This window comes from Symphalangus syndactylus, chromosome X, assembly GCF_028878055.3.
Source record: "Symphalangus syndactylus isolate Jambi chromosome X, NHGRI_mSymSyn1-v2.1_pri, whole genome shotgun sequence".
NCBI classification, from domain to species: Eukaryota; Metazoa; Chordata; class Mammalia; order Primates; family Hylobatidae; genus Symphalangus; species Symphalangus syndactylus.
In genome coordinates, this window is record NC_072447.2 from 31060158 (window position 1) to 31081720 (window position 21563).

Below are 21563 nucleotides of genomic sequence, written 5' to 3' on the forward strand. Positions count from 1 at the left end.
GGAAGTCAGTTGGCTGTAAATGTGTGGGTTTATTTCTGGGGTCTCCAGTCTGTTCTATTGGTTTATGTGTCTCTTTTTATGTGAGTACCATGCTGTTTTGGTTACTATAGCTTTGTAGTATATTTTGAAGTCAGGTAGTGTGATGCCTCCAGCTTTGTTCTTTTTGCTCAGGATTGCTTTGGCTATTCAGGGTCTTTTGTGGTTTTATACAATTTTTAGGATTGTTTTTTCTATTTTTGTGAAGAATGTCATTGGTATTTTGATAGGGATCACAGTGAATCTGTAGATTTCTTTGGGTAGTATGGTCATTTTAATAATATTAATTCTTCCAATCCATGAGCATGGGATGCCTTTCCATGTTTTTGTGTCCTCTTCAATTTTTTAAATCAATGTTTTGTAGTTTTCTTTGTAGTAAAATATATTTTTTATTAGTGCTTAACCCTAGACTGATGTTTTCTTTTGGGTTAGTGTTTCCCAGTGAGGCTTCATGCATATATTTCTGCAGGTCTTCCCAGGAAAAATTAAATTTAAAAAGAGAATTTTTGGAAAAGAGATGCAGATATGTGGGCCTGATGCTGGAACTTCCAGTGCAATGGTGGGACAGACTTTTTTTCCAGTGGCTTCTTTTCTGGTCTCTCTCTCTCTCTTTGAGACAGAGTCTCGCTCTGTTGCCCAGGCTGGAGTGCAGTGGTGTGATCTTGGCTCACTGCAACCTCTGTCTCTCAGGTTCAAGTGATTCTCCTGCCTCAGCCTCCCAAGTAGCTGGGACTGCAGGCACTCACCACTATGGCCCAGCTAGTTTTCGTATTTTTAGTAGAGATGGGATTTCACCATGTTGGCCAGGCTGGTCTCGAACTCCTGGACTCAAGTGATCTGCCTGCCTTGGCCTCCCAAAGTACTGGGATTACAGGCATGAGCCACCACGCCAGGCCTGGACTTTCTTTTAAAGGTGGCTAGAGGGCCAGGCGCGGTGGCTCAAGCCTGTAATCCCAGCACTTTGGGAGGCCGAGGTGGGGGGGGGTGGATCTCCTTAGGTCAGGAGTTCGAGACCAGCCTGTCCAACATGGTGAAACCCTGTCTCTACTAAAAATACAAAAATTAGCCAGGAGTGGTGGCAGATGCCTGTAATTCCAGCTACTCGGGAGGCTGAGGCAGGATAATCGCTTGAACCCGGGAGGTGGAGGTTGCAGTGAGCCAAGATTGTGCCATTGAACTACAGCCTGGGCAACAAGAGCGAAACTCCGTCTCAAAAAAAAAAAAAAAAAAGTGGCTAGGGTACTAGCCAGGGGGAAACAAGCACATTTGAGAAATATAGTGTGTATGCTTTAGGATAGGGAGGAATGGAGAGAGAGAGGAGGACATGGACACGGGTGGAAAAATGTGGGTTTTCGCGCTGATTTTTGGCGTGAGCTTGAACAAGTTTTGTACTTAAAAAAAATGCCTGTTTTACTACTAAAATAAGTTCTTCCTTTGGAGAGTGAGGGTCCTCTGTTACTGAGGTTTGTATTTTCAGGCCCTAGCATATAAATCTGCTACACACGAGATATTCAACTAGTTTTGGAGGAACGAAGGTGAACATGGCAGTTTCCTCATCTGTAAAAGCAGGGTTTGGACGAAATGATCTGCAAAGTGGGTCTTTTTGTACTCTTACTACTCTAGTATTTACGAGTAACCGATGTTATTCCTTATTAAGTCTCAACTCCTGGTTTGAGACATGTCTGAGGAGGTGGCCTAACTCCAATACCACCCTGAACACTCTGGGGTCAGTGGGACCCTGTTTGTACAGACGTCTGTGTCTTCCAGCTCTTTAGGACATAAGCAGTATTGCTATGGAAGAAAGGAAACCTAATTTCCCATGCTTTGTCCCTTTCTGGAAAGGGCATGGCGTGGTGTGGGCACCACACCTGCCCCAGCCTTCTAGCGAGAAAACAACACAACCTTCCCCGCTCCCCGAAAAGAGCTTTTCTCCAGTTGGGTCTAGATGCCCCCTTCCCAACCAGGGCGGATGGCCAAAGACTCCGCTCCCTTGCAGGGTAGGCTTGGAAAGGCACGGGGCCCGCCTTCCTGGGCAGTGGAGCCGGTGACCGGCGGAGGGCGGGCGGCGCGCTGGGTTAGTTACCTGGCGCTGGGCGGGGCATGCGGGAGGCGGGGGCGGGGCCGGGGTGACATCTCAGGCTGCGATTGGGCCGCGCCGCGCCTGTCTCCATGTGCCGCGCGGCGGAGGCACAACATTCAAGCCCGGGGGCGGGGCCGGCGCGCGCCGGGAGGAAGCGGCCGCGCGGCAGCTGCGGGGCGTGGGGGTGGTGGCGGCGGCGGCGGCGTCGGCGCGGCAGCTGAGGCCGAGGAGGCGGTGGCTGTGGCGGACGCAGCGGCACCCCAGCTAGGGACAGGGTTCCGCCGCGCCCCCTTGCTGGCCCCATGGAGGCGGCAGCGGCGGCTGCGGCGGCAGCGGCGGGCGGGGGCTGTGGCTCCGGGCCGCCGCCGCTGCTGCTGAGCGAGGGCGAGCAGCAGTGCTACTCTGAGCTCTTCGCGCGCTGTGCCGGCGCCGCAGGCGGGGGCCCCGGGTCTGGGCCCCCCGAGGCTGCCAGAGTCGCCCCCGGCACGGCCACTGCGGCCGCCGGCCCCGTGGCTGACCTGTTTCGGGCGTCGCAGCTGCCTGCCGAGACGCTGCACCAGGTGGGTCCCTCCGCCTCCTGTCCCTGCGGGTCTGTGGGGCAGTGTGTGCGGGGGCGGAGGTTGCGAGTGGGGCGACAGGGCTGCCCCCAGGGACCCGGAGGTCTCGGCCAGTTCTCAGAGAGAGGACTCTGCAGCCGGGGATGGCGGCGACGCCCTTGTCCCCGGGGGACACCAGCCTCCTCCGCAGCTCAGCTCCTCGCCCAGTGCTGGGTGCGCTCTCCCCATCTTCCTTCCCTGAGACTGTCTGACACTCCCTCCCCTCCCCCGGCCATTTCTGGGGTTCTGCAGCCGCCCAGACCCAAAGTTTGTCCTGTTCTGGAAGTGGTGTTTGTTTTGGCTGCTGCCTGGTTTAACCTCTGCTCGCTGCTCCTGCCCCTCCCTCTCCTGAGTGGGTTCTCAGGGTGCCTTGCTGGGATTTCAACTTGAAGGGTGTGTGTGTCTGTAGGGTTCGAGGCCCAGGGCTGAATGTTGTCTTCTCTATGTAGTTGTGATATATACGTATCTGCTATATATAATTGCCCATAACATATTTCTAAATATTAATATTAAATCGAAAACCTTAATGACAAGTTGCAGAACAGGCACACGGGACTGCAAGAGGACGTTTGTCAAGTCAAAACCAAATTTCCCATTTGAGGTTAGAGGTGGACTTCAGAAGTCCACCATGGGAAACAGCTGTAGCTTCCCATCTATCATTACTTGGACTTGAAATAGAATTGAAAGGTAAGGGATGTCATAGCTACCACCTTTTGGCTGTTCTATACTTGGAAAAGGACTAGGGGATGATACATACCAGACGCTGTTTTTGTTTTGTGCTTTCCTTGGAGCTTGGAGAAAGACTACTTGATAAGCCTTTGTCTGTCATTTCATGTCACCAGCACTTCATGGTGATCAGATTGTTAATATCAGGTTCAAAACGTGAAATGAAGCTTTTCCTAAAAGCAATAGTATGAATGTTATTAACACCAATGGAATATTTAGAGTGGCGAGTGGTATTTTAAAATCTAGTTTCAAGGGAGAACTGAGGGTTTTATGGTTCACTTGAAATGTCATTGTGTTCATACGTATTTTTTAAAAAATTACTTAAGACTGCGTTTTATACTGCTAGAGTGTTTTTACTGCTATATGTTTGTGAGCATAACTTTAGACACTTTGTAATCTTTCACCCTTTTGAATTTGGGATTTCTGAAAATATAACTAGTATTCACAGAACTTAGCATGGCTGTTTGTCCCTAAAGAAGTCCTTGATATGTAGACAGTTCTGCCATTGCTGATGAGTAGTTGAGCTGAATCAGGTAAAGAGAAAGTCAGTGTCTTAAAACACAAACCATGGCTATTACATGAGGCCCTCAGAATACTCCTGAGCATAATACATTTATTCAGTGCTGTAGCTGCTTCCCAGCTGAAAGAGGAATAATTGACTGAGGCTACGCAGCAAGTAAGTGACAGCTGGGTACCTATTAAGGCTTATTTTGTTGTCAGTAATGCATCGGATAAGAGGAGGTGGGCATAGTAAATCTGAATATGTTGGTTGATGCCTCCTTAGGAATTGGGAAGAAGGATTTCCTGATGTTAAAACCCATGCTTTCTTGAGGTACATATAGTTTTAAAAGGACCCAAGGCACAGTGCCTGTGTGTGAATGAGATTATATTTTTGATGTCCAGTTGAGATCTGCTTGCAAAAGACTGATTCAGATACTGGCAAAAGGGGACATCCCTACGAGATTGCTTGGAGTAAATCTCTCAGAGCTTGAAGCTCCCTTATTCAGCCTAGCAAAACAAAACACATCATCCCCCTTTAATCCAACAAAATTACCATAACTCAATATTCTTGGTACAGGTGAAAATGAACATTGAAGCCATCCTGGACATGTAATCCTAAGAGAGTCAAACAAAGTCAGCAACCAGCAGACACCTAATTTTCACCCATCACTTTGGTGGTGGTGGTGGTGTGTGTATGCTCCATCCACTTTAATTTGCATTACCCCATCAGTGTCTTAGCCATTCTTTAAAACAAACGTAGATGTTTTTACCCTTTCCCTGTTAAACAGGAACCTGTAAGTTGAGATTTAAGTGCCCCAACAGGTATAACTACTCAAATCTTGGAGGCACTAACCAGCCCTGATATTTTCTATGGTAACAACCAGGTTTTCCTCTTAATAAGCGTACAATTAAGATTACCATAATAATGTTCCAGGAAGAGTGAGAATCTTACCACAAGTAAATGGTCTATAAAAATACTTATTTTTTATTTATTTATTTTTTGAGATAGTCTCGTTCTGTTGCCCAGGCTGGAGTGCGGTGGCGTGATCTTGGCTCACTGCAACCTCTGCCTCCCGGGTTCAAGCGATTCTTCTGCCTCAGCCTCCGGAGTAGCTGGGACTACAGGCGCATGCCACCACGCCCGGCCAATTTTTGCATTTTTAGTAGAGATGGTGTTTTGCCATGTTGGCCAGGCTGGTCTCGAACTCCTGACTTCAGGTGATCAACCCGCCTCAGCCTCCCAAAGTGCTGGGATTACAGGCGTGAGTCACCGTGCCCGGCCTTAACATATTTTTTAATAGACTATTTTTTTTTTCAGAGCAGTTTTAGGTTCACAGCAAAATTTAGTAGAGTACCCATATATCCCCTGCCCTGACACACCCGTAGCTTTCCTTACTCTCAACATCCCACATCAGAATAATAGAGTTTTTACAATTGATGAACCTACATTAACACATCATTATTCCCCAAAGTCTATATATTAGGGCTCACTCTTGGTGGTGTACATTCTGTAGGTTTGGACAAATGTATAATGACATGGATCCACCATTGTAGTATCATACAGAATAGTTTCACTGCTCTAAAAATCTGTGCTCTATTGATTCATCCCTCCCTCTCCACTAACACGTGGCAATCACTGTTTTTTTTTTTTTTTTTTTTTTTTTACTGTCCCCATAGTTTTGCCTTTTTTAGAATGTCATATAGTTGGAGTCATACAGTATATAGGCTTTTCACATTGGCTTCTTTCATGTAGTAATATGCACTTAAGATTCCTTCATGTCTTTTTATGGTTTGGTGGCTCATTTCTTTATAGTGCTGAATAATATTCCATTGTCTGGATGTACTACAATTTATTCACCTACTGAAGGATATCTTGGTTGCTTCCAAGTTGGGCAATTATGGATAAAGCTGTTATAAACATCTGTATGCAGGCTTTTTTGTTACATGCAGGATATAAGCTTTTGACTCATTTGGGTAAATAGCAAGGGGCATGATTGCTAGATTGTATGGTAAGAGTATATTTAGTTTTATAAGAAACTGCCAAACTGCTTTCCAAAGTGATTGTACCGTTTTGCGTTCCCATCAGCAATGAATTGGTTTCTTTACAGAGTATTTATTTTCCTTTGCTGACTTATTTTAACGGCAGGATTCTAGCACTAGGTGGAAAACGTATGAGTTTCTGATGTGTGTCAGGTACTGTCCTAGGTGCTGAGGTTATAATAGTGAATCCAACATAATCTCTGTCTTCATGGAGCTTATGTTCGCATGCAAATGTTTTTACACTTCAGAGTTTTTATTTTGTTGAGAAAAGACTTGAAATATAACATCCAAAAATAAAATGTCAGCCTGGTGCTGTGGCGCACGCCTGTAGTCCCAGTGCTTTGGGAGACCAAGGATGGGAGGATTGCTTGAGGCCAGGACTTTGAGATCAACCTGGGTAACATAGTGAGACCCTGTCTCTACACAAAATAAAATAGCCGGGCATGGTGGCATGCGCTTGTAGTCCTAGCTACTCTGGAGGCTGAGGCAGGAGAATTGCTTGAGCCCGGGAGTTCAAGGTTATAGTGAACTATGATTGCACCATTGCTCTCCAGCCTAGGCAACAGAGCAAAACCCTGTATCAAAATAAAGTAAAATAAGCCTGTCAAACCCAAACCAAATACGTGTCAAACCCAGACCTGATTCTCACCACACACTATGCCTTCTAGTAAAATGCTGGCCTTTGAATACCAACAAAATACTTCATAACCTGGGAAACCAACTACTCTAACGTTTGTTGCTCTGTCTTGAAATACTAAACAAAACCATTTACCTGTTCGTAGACATATTTTCTTTTTCTAGTTTAAAAGTATTCCATTCTGCCATTTTCCACCTAGTGCTAGAATCCTGCTCTTAAAATAAGTCAGCACAGGGAAATAAATACTCTATAAAGAGACCAAAAGACCTTTTAAAATAGGCTGTGGCCAGGCCCAGTGGCTCATGCCTATAAATCCCAGCACTTTGGGAGTCTGAGGCCGGAGGACTGCTTGAGCCCAGGAGTTCTAGACTAGCCTGGGCAAGATGGCAAAACCCCATCTACACACACACACACACACACACACACACACACACACCCGCTACCTACCTCTCTCTGGGGCATGCCTGTAGTCCCAGCCTTTCTGGAGGCTGAGGTTGGAGGATCCCTTGAGCCCAGGAGTTTGAGGCTGCAATGAGCCATTATGACACCACTGTACTCCAGCCTGGGTGAAAGAGTCAGAGCCTGTCTCATAAAATAAGTAAGTAAATAAATAAAATATCTACCTTAAAGCAGCAAGTTTTATATTTGATGTAATGAATTAACAGACCGCTTTATAATATCTATCTTTTAGGATAGTGTCAGTCTCTTGGAATGCTGTGCATCTTCCAAGTCATTAAAATTGGTTTTCATTAAAAAATTTTTTAACATACACACATCTTATTGGAGTTCTCTTTTAAAATTCAAAAATGAGAACATTATTTTTTCAAAGCCAAGTAACAGAAGAGTATATAAAAAAGTCAATTTTGTGCATATCTTTTTACATTTCTTTCTATGCTCATGTAAAACATACATGACATGTAATTATACACATATGCTCCACATCTCATCTGTATTAATTTTTTTAATTATACTTTAGTTCTGGGATACACTTGGAGAACGTGCAGTTTTGTTACATAGGTATACACGTGCCATGGTGGTTTGCTGCACCCATCAACCCATCATCTACGTTAGGTATTTCTCCTAATGCTATCTCTCCCCTATCCCTGCACCCCTGAATAGGCCCTGGTGTGTGATGTTCCCCTCCCTGTGTCCGTGTGTTCTCATTGTTAAACTCCCACTTATGAGTGAGAACATGTGGTGTTTCGTTTTCTGTTCCTGTGTTAGTTTGCTGAGAATGATGGTTTCCAGCTTCATCCATGTTGGTTTTCATTTTTATGATAGTTAATTCTTGGACATTAAGGGGAATAATTATAAAACACTGTTGCTTCCATATCAAGGGAAATCACTGAATGATTAAAAAAACCCAATAAGTGTTGTCTGATTGTTTAAGCAGCTTTCATTGAGGTAAATAAGTGAAACAAAGCTGTGAGAAGTAGGGAATATTTAAACAATTTGTGCGCATGCCCTCACCTTTGGGGAGAAGTCTTTTCTGAAGGCTCTCTTCTGATTTTTTGAAGCAACTGTTTAATCATTAAAGAAAATTATAGGTAAAAGACAAATTCTTGTGAACTTTCGCTCATTGCTAGATTATTAGCCAGAACTATTTTTTAAAAATGTAAATGAAACAACTTTATATTTTTACATCTTTAGATCGTATCATTTTGTAACTATACTTTAGGGAAAGAGAGGCCAGCATATTAAAACAGTAACTAGGGGCTGGGCATGGTGGCTCATGCCTGTAATCCTAGCACTTTGGGAGGCCGAGGTAGGCGGATCAACTGAGGTCAGGAGTTTGAAACCAGCCTGGCCAACATAGCGAAACCCCATCTCTACTAAACATACAAAAATTAGCAGAAGAATTGCTTGAACAGGAGAGTCGAAGGTTGCAGTGAGCTGAGATCACGCCATTGCACTCCAGCCTGGGGGACAAGAGTGAAACTCCTTCTCAAAAACAAACAAACCAAAAAACAAACAAACACACACACACACACACACACACACACCAGTAACTAGGACTAACTATATGCTGTTTTAGATTGACAGTGTTCTTTTTTTCCAAAAGAGAATGAATGCCTTCAGATGTAGGAAGTACCAGAGCTAAACCATTGCCTGGTTAAAAGGAGTACCTCTGCATAATAGTTACTTGTTGACTCTTCTGTAATAAAATATTTCAGGCATGTAAAACTAGAGAGTTACCCAAGAAATAACTGTGTATCCACCACTCCGTATAAGTAGAACAGCCCAGCTAGAGTGAAAGCCTCCTATGTCCCCTTCTCTGGTCCCATTCCCCTCCCTCCCTACCCTGGAGGTTACCAGAGTCCTGAATTTGGTGTGCATGATTTGAAGATTTCTTTCTACTTTTATTGTATGTATATGTGGATATATATATTTGTGTATATATACATCACTAAAAAAGATATTATTTTGGATGTCTTTTCAACTTACGGAATATCGTATTCTGTGTAACCTTCTGCAACTTGCTTTTCCTCTCATTGTTATGTTTTTGGAATTCATCTTGTTGACACATGTAACTTCAGTTCATTTATGTTTCCTTTTAAAAAATCTTTACTACTTACGTTTACAATGACTCATTGTTACAGTGCAGTAGAGAGCCTTATGCCAAAGGGAAGTAGGTGGCATTTTTCCTTATTTATATAGAATGTCACATGACTGGGGGACTGTTCGAAACGTGTATGAAAATTAAGAACACCTTCATAGATAGCAGAATGCACACTTATATTCTTGAGCATGCTAGGGGATGTTTGAGCTAATTAATTGGCTTTCATGGGCTTTCTTTTTTTCTCATCTTTTATTTTTTTGAGGCAGGGTCTTGCTCTGTCACCCAGACTGGAATGCAGCAATCTGCATTGCAACAATCACTATAGCCTCAACCTCCTGGGCTCAAGCAATCTTCCTGCCTCAGGCTCCCGAGTAGCTGGGAATACAGGTGTGCAGCACCAAGCCTGGCTAATTTTCTTTTTAAAAATTTGTTGTGGAGATGGTGTCTCATTATGTTGCCCAGCCTGGTCTCAAACTCTTGGGCTCAAGTGATCTCCCACCTCAGCCTCCCAAAGTGTTGGGATTACAGGTGTGAGCCACCACACCCTGCCATTTTTCATCTTTTTAAAAATGGAACATCTCAAATAAGCAAGTAGATAGAATAGATAGAATAATGCATTAAACCCTGCTGCACTTGCCACTCAGGCTCAACAACTGTCAATGCATGGTTAATTCAATTCCATCTACATTTCTATCTTTGTTCCCTCTCTCATTTGTTATCCTGAAGCAAGTCGCAGACATCATATGGTTCATAGGGCTTATCTTTAAGGAAGGAACCAGGGTGGGTAGAAGGAAATGGAAACATGCAGGGGTTTAGGTTGGCCAGAAAAGGTACCTGTGGCCTATGGTCAAATGGCAAGACTGATGATGGTTCAATACTGTCAAGCCTTTGGCTGTCACGGAGATAGACGTGCTTGAGAACTGATTTAGAATAGTTGGGAAACCTGTAGGGAGATTGAAAAAGTAACCAACTGAAGACCAGGAATGCAAGATGGATTTGAACATTGTTCTAGTTTCACACTCCTAAGTAGGGGCTGTCCTATTTTAAGGGTGTAGACAATTGGTTTTGAGGAAATCTTGGGTTGTTTTTGCTAATTATTTGTAACTTTTTTTTTTTTTTGAGACAGAGTCTTGCTCTGTCGCCCAGGCTGTAGTGCAGTGGCGCAAGGTCGGCTCACTGCAACCTCCGCCTCCCAGGTTCAAGCACTTCTCCCTGCCTCAGCCTCCCGAGTAGCTGGGACTACAGGCGCCCACCACCATGCCTGGCTAATTTTTATATTTTTTAGTAGAGATGGGGTTTCGCCATGTTGACTAGGCTGGTCTTGAACTCCTGACCTCAGGTAATCTGCACACCCTGGCCTCCCAAAGTGCTGGGATTACAGGTGTAAGCCACCGCGCCTGGCCTATTTATAACTTTAAAAAGAGGATTTGGTTCCTTTCCAGGGTTTTTCAAACTTTCTATTTGTTTCGTATAGGCAAGTTTCTCATGTTTTGTATTTATGGCATTCTATTATTCATACTTATCTGTTGGTGGGCAACTAATCAACCTGGGTTGCTCAGGACTGAAGGGTTTCCTGGGGGCATGGAACTTCAGTTTTCAGACAGTCCTAGGCAAACTGGGATGGTCACCCCCTCTCTTGGTTGCTGCGTTAGTTATCTATTGCTCTATAATGAATTTCCACAAAATTAGCAGCTTAAAGCAGCACACAGTTATTATCTCCCAGTTTCTGTGGGTTCGGGAGTCTGGACATGGCTCAGCTGGGTCCTCAGCTCAGAGTTTCATAAAGCCACAGTCAAGGTGTCTGGAGCTTGGAGACCTCTGTGGAGGTCCAACACTTGGTTGCAGAATTCAGTTCCTTGTGATTTTAGAACTGAGGCTCTCAACTTCGAGGCCTCCTGCAGTTCCCTCCACATGGCCTTCTCCATAGGCAATTCACAACATGGCTGTTGGCTTCTTCAAGGCCAGCAGGAGAGTGTCTCTCTCCAGTCAGCTCAGACAAGTGGCATCCCATCACCTTTGCCATAGTGCATTAGTTAGAAGCAAGTCACAGGTTCTGTCTGCTCTCAAGGGGAGGGGATTATACAAAAGAACAGAGACTAGGAGGTGAGAATTTTGTGGGGGACACCTTAGGATCTTTCCACCACACTTGCTTTCCAGGATTTGTCTGAAGTAGAAAATTATTTTGTTGAGCCTTTTTGCGGCCAGAATATACATATGTTTTGCTCAGCCACTAATTTAGAATTCCTTTATCTTTTTAAGAAACATTTTCATGCATAATTCATCCTAAGTAGAACTGGCAAATATGTAACTTCTTAGGTATTTTCAATTTTAGTCTTTAGGCAATTGTTTTTCCTCTTAACTAGTAGGAGGCAGGAAAAAAAAGTGGAAAAGCAGATGCGAATGCCCTGCCTGGCTACTCCTGCACACAGTGCTCTAAAGCAGGCCTTCTCAGCCTAGGTCAGTTCTGGGGTCTGTGAATTTAGATGTGGAAAAGAACTACATCTTTTTTTTTTTTTTTTTTTTTTTTTTTTTACTAACTGCCCTTCCCCCAACTGAAATTGAGCACTTCCTTCTATTATGCATGTAAGCAAAAAACCACAGCAGTTTTTTTTTTGTTTGTTTTTTTGTTTTTTTGAGACAGGGTCTTGCTCTGTCACCCAGGCTGGAGTGCAGTGTCGCAATTTTGGTTCACTGCAACCTCTGCCTCCTGGACCCAAATGATCCTTCCATCTCAGCCTCCCAAGTAGCTGGGACTTCAGGTGCATGCCACCACACCCAGCTAATTTTTGTATTTTTTGTAGAAACAGGGTTTTGCCATGTTGCCTAGGCAGCAGGGTTCACTGTTTTCGGTCAAATGACAGCAATGCTGCTGGCAAGTCCATGGTCAGCAGTGAGATCCCCTCAGGCTGCTGTGGTCCCTCCTCCTCCAGTCTGTCCTGCAGGAAGCTCAGAGTGAATGGATGCTCAGCTGTTTCCTCTGAGACCTCACCAGGGACAGTTCCTGCAGTCCTGGCTCTGAGCTCTGCTCCTGACCATTTTATCTGGCCCTCTCAGCTGTGCTTCACTGCAAAGGAGGAAGGACAAGCCTCTCTGGAGCCAGTGCCAGCTGCTTGTTGGGCCTGTTTTATTTACTACTGCTATCTCTACTTCAGAGACTTGGGCTAGAACATAGACTTGAAGAAAAAAGCCATTTTAACAGACTTAAGAAACTCAGCCATCCTCATAATACCATTCAGAACCAGGAGAGGCCATTATTAACATTAGGCTAGTAGGAAATGTTCACTTTGACTGAATTCATTTGTAACACTTTGCCACTGGTTTACAAGAAAAATACTTTGGTTCAGTCTCCTGGAGGTAGGTAATTACATGTTTCACCTGTGTTAATTTTCCAAATAATTAAAGTGAATCCCATAAATGCCAGCAATTAAGAATTGTTGTTTTTGGCCAAGTGTGGTGGCTCATGCCTGTAATTACAGCACTTTGGGAGGCTGAGGCGGGCGGATCACTTGAGGCCATGAGTTTGAGGCCAACCTGGGTAAAATAGGGAGACCGTGTCTCTACAAAAAATACAAAAATTAGCCGGGCTTGGTGGCATGTGCCTGTAGTCCCAGCGGCTTGGTAGGCTGAGGCAGGAGAATTGCTTGAATCCGGGAGGTGGAGGTTGCAGTGAGCCAAGATTGTGCCACTGTACTCCAGCCTAGGCGACAGAGGCGAGATTCTGTCTCAAAAAAAAAAAAAAAAAAAGGTTGTTTCTTAAGTGCAGACCTTCTGAGATGTGTAGTGCTTGCCCCATGCCTTCAAAAGAACATATTTAATACAATAATCTCTTTGTCTCTCCTTTACTTCAGAGTCAGCCTTGTGAAAAACAGATGATGATATACCAACAGTTGTTTGCCCTTGGAGGTGTTTGGTGTGCTCTGCTTTTTGAGTTTTGTTTTTTGGATTTCTTTAAAATTATTTTAAAATGTTTTAACTCCTCTCCTTTGCATACTCTCTGGTACCCTTATAGTCCCAATACTGAGTAAAGCATGTAAAATTTAGCATGCAGATGTTTTAGCCTCTTTTATTCTTTGTTCGAGATCCAGATTTTTTAGTCTCAGCATGACTGACACTTTGGGGCTGTATCATTCTTTGTTATGGAGGACTGTGCTGTGCATTGTAGGTTGTCAAGTAACATCCCTGGTCTCTACCCACAAGATGCCAGTAGCTATTCTTCTCCTGATTGTGACAATAAAAAATGTTTCCAGACATTGTCAGATGTCTCCTGGGGGCAAAATTTAGTTCTACATATATGATGATAACAACCGTGGTAGCAGCCAACATTTGTTCACTATCATCCCCATTTTGAAGAAAGCAAAAACGGAGGCACTGGGGTTCACTTACTTGCCCAAGGTCACATAGATAAAAGCGACTTCTTGAAATACTTTTCATAATATATATGGGTTGACTCTCAGTCTTAATTGAGGAGACAGACTGAAAAAGAATGTAAAAATGGGGAGTTTCCTGATGATGTCTCAATTGAGAGGCTATTGCTTTCATAGTGATTCTGTGTAAATGCTGGAATTCTTGCTTAAACGGGGTGATTCCATGGGCATGTGTCTGAGTAAAGGACTTGGATCATTTCTAAGAAGGTTCTGTGGCATGAAGTAGAATGTAAGACAGTCTAGGGTCAAGGATAACTGATCAAACTTTGAAACCAAGGAAGCCATAGGAAACTGGGGTGAGGCTATGCATCACTCAGGGTCCCACAGGAAATGGCATGCTCAAAGGGTTTTAGTGAAAACAGGAATGTTGAGGCATGAAGGGACTAGCAGCAGGAAGCTATTGCCATTCCTAGACCTGGAGGGGCAAAGGGAGGGGAGGGAATGTTGTTGCTGGAGCTGTGAAAGGTACTCCCTCTACAGGAACAATAGTCATGAAAGAATACAGCCTTTGCTAGAACTATGGCCAGAGAGGGGCCAGTGGGATGAGGGGATGGGGGAGAAGTAACCAATTTCTGTTTCCTGCCCTCTGATTTGCTGCAGTGCCTTTCATTGTTCTAACCCAACTAGAAGCCAGAGGCAACAGAGCCTGAGTGTTGAAGCTTATCGAGGTTAGCCTCTTGGACTGAGTGGATGAAAAGGGCTGAGAGTGGTACTAGGGGGCAAATAGAGCAACAGCCAGCACAGGCTACGAGCAGGAGTGGGAAACACTACCGTGAATCCTAGGGAGGATGGGGCATGGCCAGTGATAGGAGCAACGAAAGTCTTTTTGTGCCAAAAAGAGCCTGGGGATACAGACCTCCATGAAGGAGAAGAGAGGGTTGGATAGGAATGACTGGTTCATCTGAGGTTCTTCCTATTTCTCCAAGGAAGCCTTGAAGAATGTGGGGTTGTCTGTTTGCATTTGTATATGGAAGTACGTGTGTGTGTATACTTTTATTTATTTTGAGACAGGGTCTTGTTCTGTCACCCAGGCTGGAGCACAGTGGCACCATCACAGCTCACTGCAGCCTCTACTTCTTGGGCTTAAGTGGTCCTCCCACCCAGGCTCCCCCAGGTAGCTGGGACCACAGGCATGTACCACCATGCTCGGCTGATTTTTAATTTTTTTGTAGAGACAGGGTCTCACTATATTCCCCTGGTTGGCCTCACTCCTGGGCTCAAGTGATCCTCCCACTTTGGCCTCCAGAAGTGCTAGGAATACAGGTGTGAGCCACTACACCCAGCCTGTTTGTATACTTTTTGGTCAGAGTGAGGCTTTCCATGAGTTGGAGTGTTTGTCCTTATTCATGACACTGGGAAAACATACAACAATGGAGTGACCCTCTTGCAGATTCTGCTAGGAGTAGCTACATATGGTGGGAAAGGTTGCTATGGGAGTGGAGATAAATTCAAGGCAGTAGAGAGTGCTTTATAATGTTTGGGGGTATGGCCAAGCATTAGTTTTGCTTTTTCCTTCCCAATAGGATACGATTTCTGTAGCAATTCTTCCTTACCCCAAAATAGCTATATGTGCTCCCAAAAAGAAAAAGCCCAGGAGCAGATGGCTTCATGGCTGAATTCTACCAAACATTCAAAGAAGAGTTAATACTAATCCTTCTTAAACTCTTCCAAAAGACAGAAGTAGAGAGAGTACTTCCAAACTCATTTTTTGAGGCCAGCATCACCCTGATTTCAAAGCCAGACAAAAGATACCAAGATACCATAAGAGGAGACCACAGGTTAGTATCTCTGATGAACATATATGCAAAAATCCTAAATAAAATACTAGCAGACCAAATTTAACAACACCTCAAAAAGATTATACACCATGACCAAAGTGGCACTTATCCCTGAGATGCAAGATTGGTTTAACGTATATAAAACAATCACTGTAATATGCCACATTACCAAAATAAGAGATAAAAATCCAGCCAGGTGCGGTGGCTCACACCTATAATCCCAACACTTTGGGAAGCTGAGGTGGGAGGATTGCTTGAGGCCAGGAGTTCAAGACCAGCCTGGGCAACATAGTGAGACACTGTCTCTACAAAAAATTAAAAAAAAAATGAGCTGGGTATAGTGGCATGTACCTGTAGTCCCTGCTACTTGGGGTGCTGAGACAGGAGGATCACTGGAGCCGAGGATTTTGAGGCTGCAGTGAGCACTGATTGTGCCACTGCACTCCAGTCTGGGCAGCACAGCGAGACCCTGTCTCTAAAGAAAAAAAAAAAAAGAGAGAAAAACCCATGATCATTTCAGTACATGTAGAAATAGCATTTGACAAAGTTCAACAGCCTTTTGTGATAAACATTTTCAACAAAATAAGTTTAAAAGGGAATTTCCTCAACACATTAAAGACCGTTTATGTAGAGTCCACAGCTAATATCATAATCAGTGGGGGAAAACTGAAAGCTTTTTTTCTAAGATCTGGTACAAAGCAAGGATGCCCACTCTTGCCACTTTTATTCAACACAGCACTGGAAGTACTAACATGAACTCTCAGACAATAAAAAGAGATAAAAGGCATCTAAATTGGAAAAGAAGAAGTAAAATTATCCCTGTTTTTAAATGTCATGATCCTATATGTAGAAAACCCTGGACTCCACAAAAGGCCTCTTAAAACTAATAAATGAGTTCAGTAAAGTTGCAGGATACAAAATCAGCATACAAAAATCAGTTGCATTTCTTTGCACCAATAATAGTCTATCTGAAAAAGAAATCAAGAAAACTGTCCCATTTATGATAGCATAAAAATAATACAATATTTAGGAATACATTTAATGAAGGAAGTGAAAGATCTGTACATTCAAGATTTTAAAATATTGATGAAAGAAATTGAAGACACAGATAAATGGAAAGATATCCCGTGTTTATGCGTTGGAAAAATTAATAGTGTTAAATTGTCCACACTACCCAAAACAATATACAGGTTCAATGCAATCCCTATCAAAATACCAATGGCATTTTTCACAGAAATAGAAAAAACAACTCTAAAATTCATATGGTATGACAAAAGACCTAGAATAGCCAAAACAATCTTGAGAAACAAAAACAAGATTGGAGGCATCACACTTCCTTATTTCAGATTATAATACAGTATAAAGCAGTAGAAATCAAGATAGTATATCCTGGCATAAAAACAGACATATAGATCAATAGAATAGAACAGAGATCTGAGAAATGTACAGTATATATACAGAAATCCAAGTATATACAGTCAACTAATTTTTGACAAGGCCACCAAGGAGACGCAGTGGGGAGGAAAGGATAGTCTCTTCAATAATGATATATGGGAAACTGGATATTCACAGGCAAAAGAATGAAGCTGGATGCTTATATACAAAAATCAACTCAAAATGTGTTTTTAAAATCTACAACAAAACCTCAAAATGGAAAAGAAGACCTAAATGTTAATAACTCAAACCATTGAACTCCTGGAAGAAAACATAGGGGAAAAGCTCCTTGATATTGGCCTTGGCAATGATTTTTTGGACATCACACCAAAAGCACAGGCAACAAAAGCAAAAAGAAGCAAGTGGTACTACATCAAACTAAAAAGCTTCTGCATGACAGAGGGAACAATCCGCAAATAAAAGCGCAGCCTATGAATTGGGAGAAAATATTTGCGACCCATATATATGATAAGGAGTTAATATCAAAAACATATAAGGAACTCCCAGAACTCAATGGTAAGAAAACAAATAACCCAATTAAAAAATAGGCAAAGGACTTGATTATTCATTTTCCCAAAGAAGCCATACAAATGGCCAACAGGTTGTGAAAAGGTACTCAGTATCACTAATCATAAGGGAAATGGAAATCAAAACCACTATGAGATATCAGCTCACACCTTTTAGAATGGCTATTAGAAAGACAACAGATAACAAACGTTAGGGTATGGAGAAAAGAGAACCCTTTTATACTTTTGGTGGGAATGCAGATTGGTACAGCCATTATGGAAAATGATATAGAAGTTCCTCAAAAAATTAAAAGTAGAACTACCATATGATCCAGCAATTCCTCTGTTGGGTATGTACCTAAAGGAAATGAAGTCAGTGTGTCAAAGAGATATCTACACTCCTGTGTTCATTGCAGCATTATTCACAATAGCCAAGATATGGAAACAATTTAAGTGACTATTGATGGATGAGTGGCTAAAAATATCGTGGCATACACACACACACACACACACACACACACACACACACACACACACGACAGAATATTATTCAGCCTTAAAAAAGGAGATCATGCTATTTGTGACAACATGGATGAACTTATGCTAAGTAAAATAAGTGAGACACAGAAGGAAAAATACTTCATGATCTTATTTATCTGGAACCTGAAAAAAGAGTGAAATATATAGAAACAGAATAGAAGCATGGTTACCAAGGGTGGGAACGGGAAGGAAATAAGGCAATGTAGGTCAAAGTGTACAAACTTGCAGTGATGTAGGCTCAATAAGTCTAGAGATGTACAGCAGGAGGACTATGGTTAATAATATTGTATATGGAAAATGTGCTAAGAGTAGATTTTAGGTGCTCTTACTTCTTCTCCCCACAAAGGTAACTATGGAAGGTGATGAGTATGTCAGATTGCTTACTGGTAGTAATCATTTCACTATGGATATGTATATCAAAACATCATGTCATACATGTTAAAGTTATGCCATAAAAATAGCTATATGTGGGCCAGGCCAGGCATGGTGGCTCATGCTTGTAATCGCAGCATTTTGGGAGGCTGGGGCAGGAGGATTGCTTGAGGCCAGGAGTTTAAGACCAGCCTGGGCAACATAGTGAGAAACCTGTCTCTCCAAAAATGTTTTTAAAAGTTAGCTGTGTGTGGTAGTGCATGCCTTGATCCCAGCGACTCGGGAGGCTGAGGCAAGAGGATTGCTTGAGCCCGAAAGGTCGAGGCTGCAGTGAGCTGCGATTGCACCACTGCACTCCAGCCTGCGTGACAGAGTGAGACCCTGTATCTTAAAAAAAAAAAAGATTAAAAAATAGCTGTATGTGTATATGTATACATTCAGGATTTGTTCTATTTGTTTTCTTTTTCTTTTTTTTCATAGGCAGTGGTCCATGGCCTAAGGATTTCTTTATACATTGCTCAAATCCACTAAGGCTCTATTGAGCAAACCACGCCTTAAAAATCTTACAATCCTCTTCATATATTTTAAAGGCAAATGCAAAGAAATAGTTTTGTTCTGTTTTGCATTCTTCATGGGTTAACATATCTTCTGGAAAACTTGTTGCTATGGCAATGGGATATTATCTATCTTGGTAATGTATTACATAAAAATAGCCCTTTGTGTTTGAGAATGATGTTAGTAACAGGTGGTTGGGTGAATGTATAGCAGGCTGCTTTGTCAAGAATAGTTTCCCAACATTCCATTGTTTAAAGTTGTGAAATCAAAATGAGTATTAATTTTTTTCTCTCTCAAAATGTAATTTTATCTGGAAAAGGCAGGCAGTGGTGCTCTGTTTAATTATGAATTACAAGCCTTCCTTTGCAGGTCAGGTCAATATGATGATTGAAGCCACCTCTCACTGTAATAAGTAAACGACTTCCCTATTCTTTCTGTCAGGGTGTGCAGCACAAGGTTGCACTGGGGGGCTGGTAGGGATAATTTTCCCATTCTTGAACACATTGTTCTTCCTAAGCAACTCGTACTTATAAACCAAGAAGTAGGAAGTGGTCAGGTGGAAGAGATGAGCTCTGAGCTGTTAATCAAATCCGAATTTCTTGTAGGTTCTTAGGTGGAACAGTTCCTTGGGAAAGGTCAGATTTCCATGTTGCTTTTAGTATTGAACTCACACATATAACCAAGGATAGAATCTGACCCAAATCTTATTTTTTCCTTTGAAAAATCCTTTGGCCAGTTTCTTAGAGCAGTAACTCTCAAACATTTTGTCGTCATCATCTCACTTTTCTTCTGCTTATCAAAATGAGTATTGATTTAATTGTAATGAGTAAATAACAGCTTCCTGCTACTGAAATGAAATTTACTCTAGCTTTGAGAATTTGAGAGACCCTCTTAAGAAAATACCACAGCTGGAAATTTGAGACCTAAAAGTAATACAATTTGAGTATCCCATATCTGAAATGCTTGGGACCAGAAGTGTTTTGGATTTTGGATTTTTTCAGACTTTGGAATATTTGCATTTACATAATGAGATCTCTTGGGGATGGGACCCAAGTCTAAACACGAAATTCATTAGTGTTTTATATACACCTTATACACATAGCCTAAAGGTAATTTTATACAATATTTTAAATAAGTTTGTGCATGAAACGAAATTTCGACTGTGTTTTGACTATGACCTGTCACATAAGGTCAGGTGTGGATTTTTTCATTTGTGACCTCATGTCAACACTTAGAAACTTTCACATTTTGGAGCATCTTGGATTTCAGATTAGGGATGCTTAATCTGCAGCTCTAATTCTGATATGCACGGTACTACTGCAGAGATGGAACCATTGCCTTTGTCTTTTCTGTTGGAGTCAGTATGGATCTCTTGCTACTAATAATATAAGAAGAAAGTGTTGACTGGTTTGCTGGGTGCCCAATACTGCTCTTAGAACATTTTATGTATTAACTCATTTATTCCTATAAACATTCTTGACAGTTTTTGTGACTATTTCCCAGATGAGGCGTACTTGTTAGCATGTCTTTCTGTTTGTGGTAAACATTCTTGTGTATTGGAAGACTTGCTTACTAGCATGTCGAAGTGTTCTTCATATTGAAAGCATTCTTCTATCAGGAGTTGACGTAATTCAGCCTGTGGGCCAAATCCATCCTGCCACCCATTTTTTGTGTATTTTATAAGCTAAGAATGGTTTCTGCATTTTTAAATGGTTGGGAAAACATAAAAAGAATAATTTGTGACATGTGAAAATTACATGAAATTTAAATTTCAGTTTCCATAAACAGTTTTATTGGATCACAGCTTCACTCATTTGTTTACATATTGCTATGGCTGCTTTCGAACTAGAGTGGCAGAGTTGAGTAGTTGTAATAGAGACCATATAGCTCCCAGACCCTAAGAAAAAGTTTGCCAATCCCTTCTCTATATTCTTCTCTATCTAGAATGGCAGATGGTCCTCAATAATAACAGCAGATTGGTCAGGTGTCATAGCTTATGCCTGTAATCCCAGCATTTTGAGAGGCCAAGGTGGGAGGATCACTTGAGCCGGAGTTCAAGACCAGCCTGGGCAACACAGTGAGACCTAGCTCTACAAAAATTAGCCAGGTGTGATGGTGCACGCTGGTGGTCCCAGCTACTTGGGAGGCTGAAGTGGGAGGATTGCTTGAGCCTGGGAGGTCAAGGCTGGAGGGAGACGTGATCACACCATTGTGCTCCAGCCTGGGTGACAGAGTGAGACCCTGTCTCAAAAAATATATAAACAGATTGGATTTATGTACAGGTTGATATGTATATTAATTTTCTTTTGGTATGCAATATATTTTTCTTTCTTCCACTAAATGTTTCTCTGTCATAAGCTCGGTGTCATGTACTATGGCATATCTCAAATATACTTGATTTCAGCTCTTCGCATACCCATATTGGTTTTCATAATAATCATAACCCTTTCCAAATGAGGGAGAGTAATGAATTTTATCATTTTATTAGTTAGTGTGCTTCCTTTGCTAGATCAGGAATTATATCTCCTAGTAATTATAACCCTCTATTTATTTTTAACTATATTGCTTTCTACTTTTGGGCTTTCAGCCAACATATAAATATTGACAGTTTAATAATCTGAACTAAGCCACCTGGACTGATTGTAATATTTTAATTTAATAAATCTTGCATATAGTTAAGATTACATCTTCTACATTCATCAGATTGGATTTAATGCACTCACCATAATCAACTCTGGAACATTCTTGCAATTATTATTGTTATTTTTAAAGGTTTTC

General features: G+C 42.2%; 1 protein-coding gene across 7 annotated transcripts in view; it reads left to right on the plus strand.

Moving 5' to 3' along the window:
• The first annotated feature begins 2227 nt into the window (after window positions 1-2227).
• The window catches only part of REPS2 (RALBP1 associated Eps domain containing 2), a 207737-nt gene continuing 188401 nt past the window's right edge, over window positions 2228-21563 (plus strand). For 2 of the 7 annotated variants that reach the window (XM_055267321.2, XM_055267322.2), the window contains exon 1: window positions 2228-2676. In XM_055267321.2, coding sequence (XP_055123296.1) covers window positions 2419-2676 — 258 coding nt within the window. In that variant the 5' untranslated portion in view covers window positions 2228-2418. The remainder of the gene's footprint in view (window positions 2677-21563) is intronic. The other 5 variants (XM_055267324.2, XM_055267325.2, XM_055267323.2 and 2 more) reach the window with 3 other exon arrangements.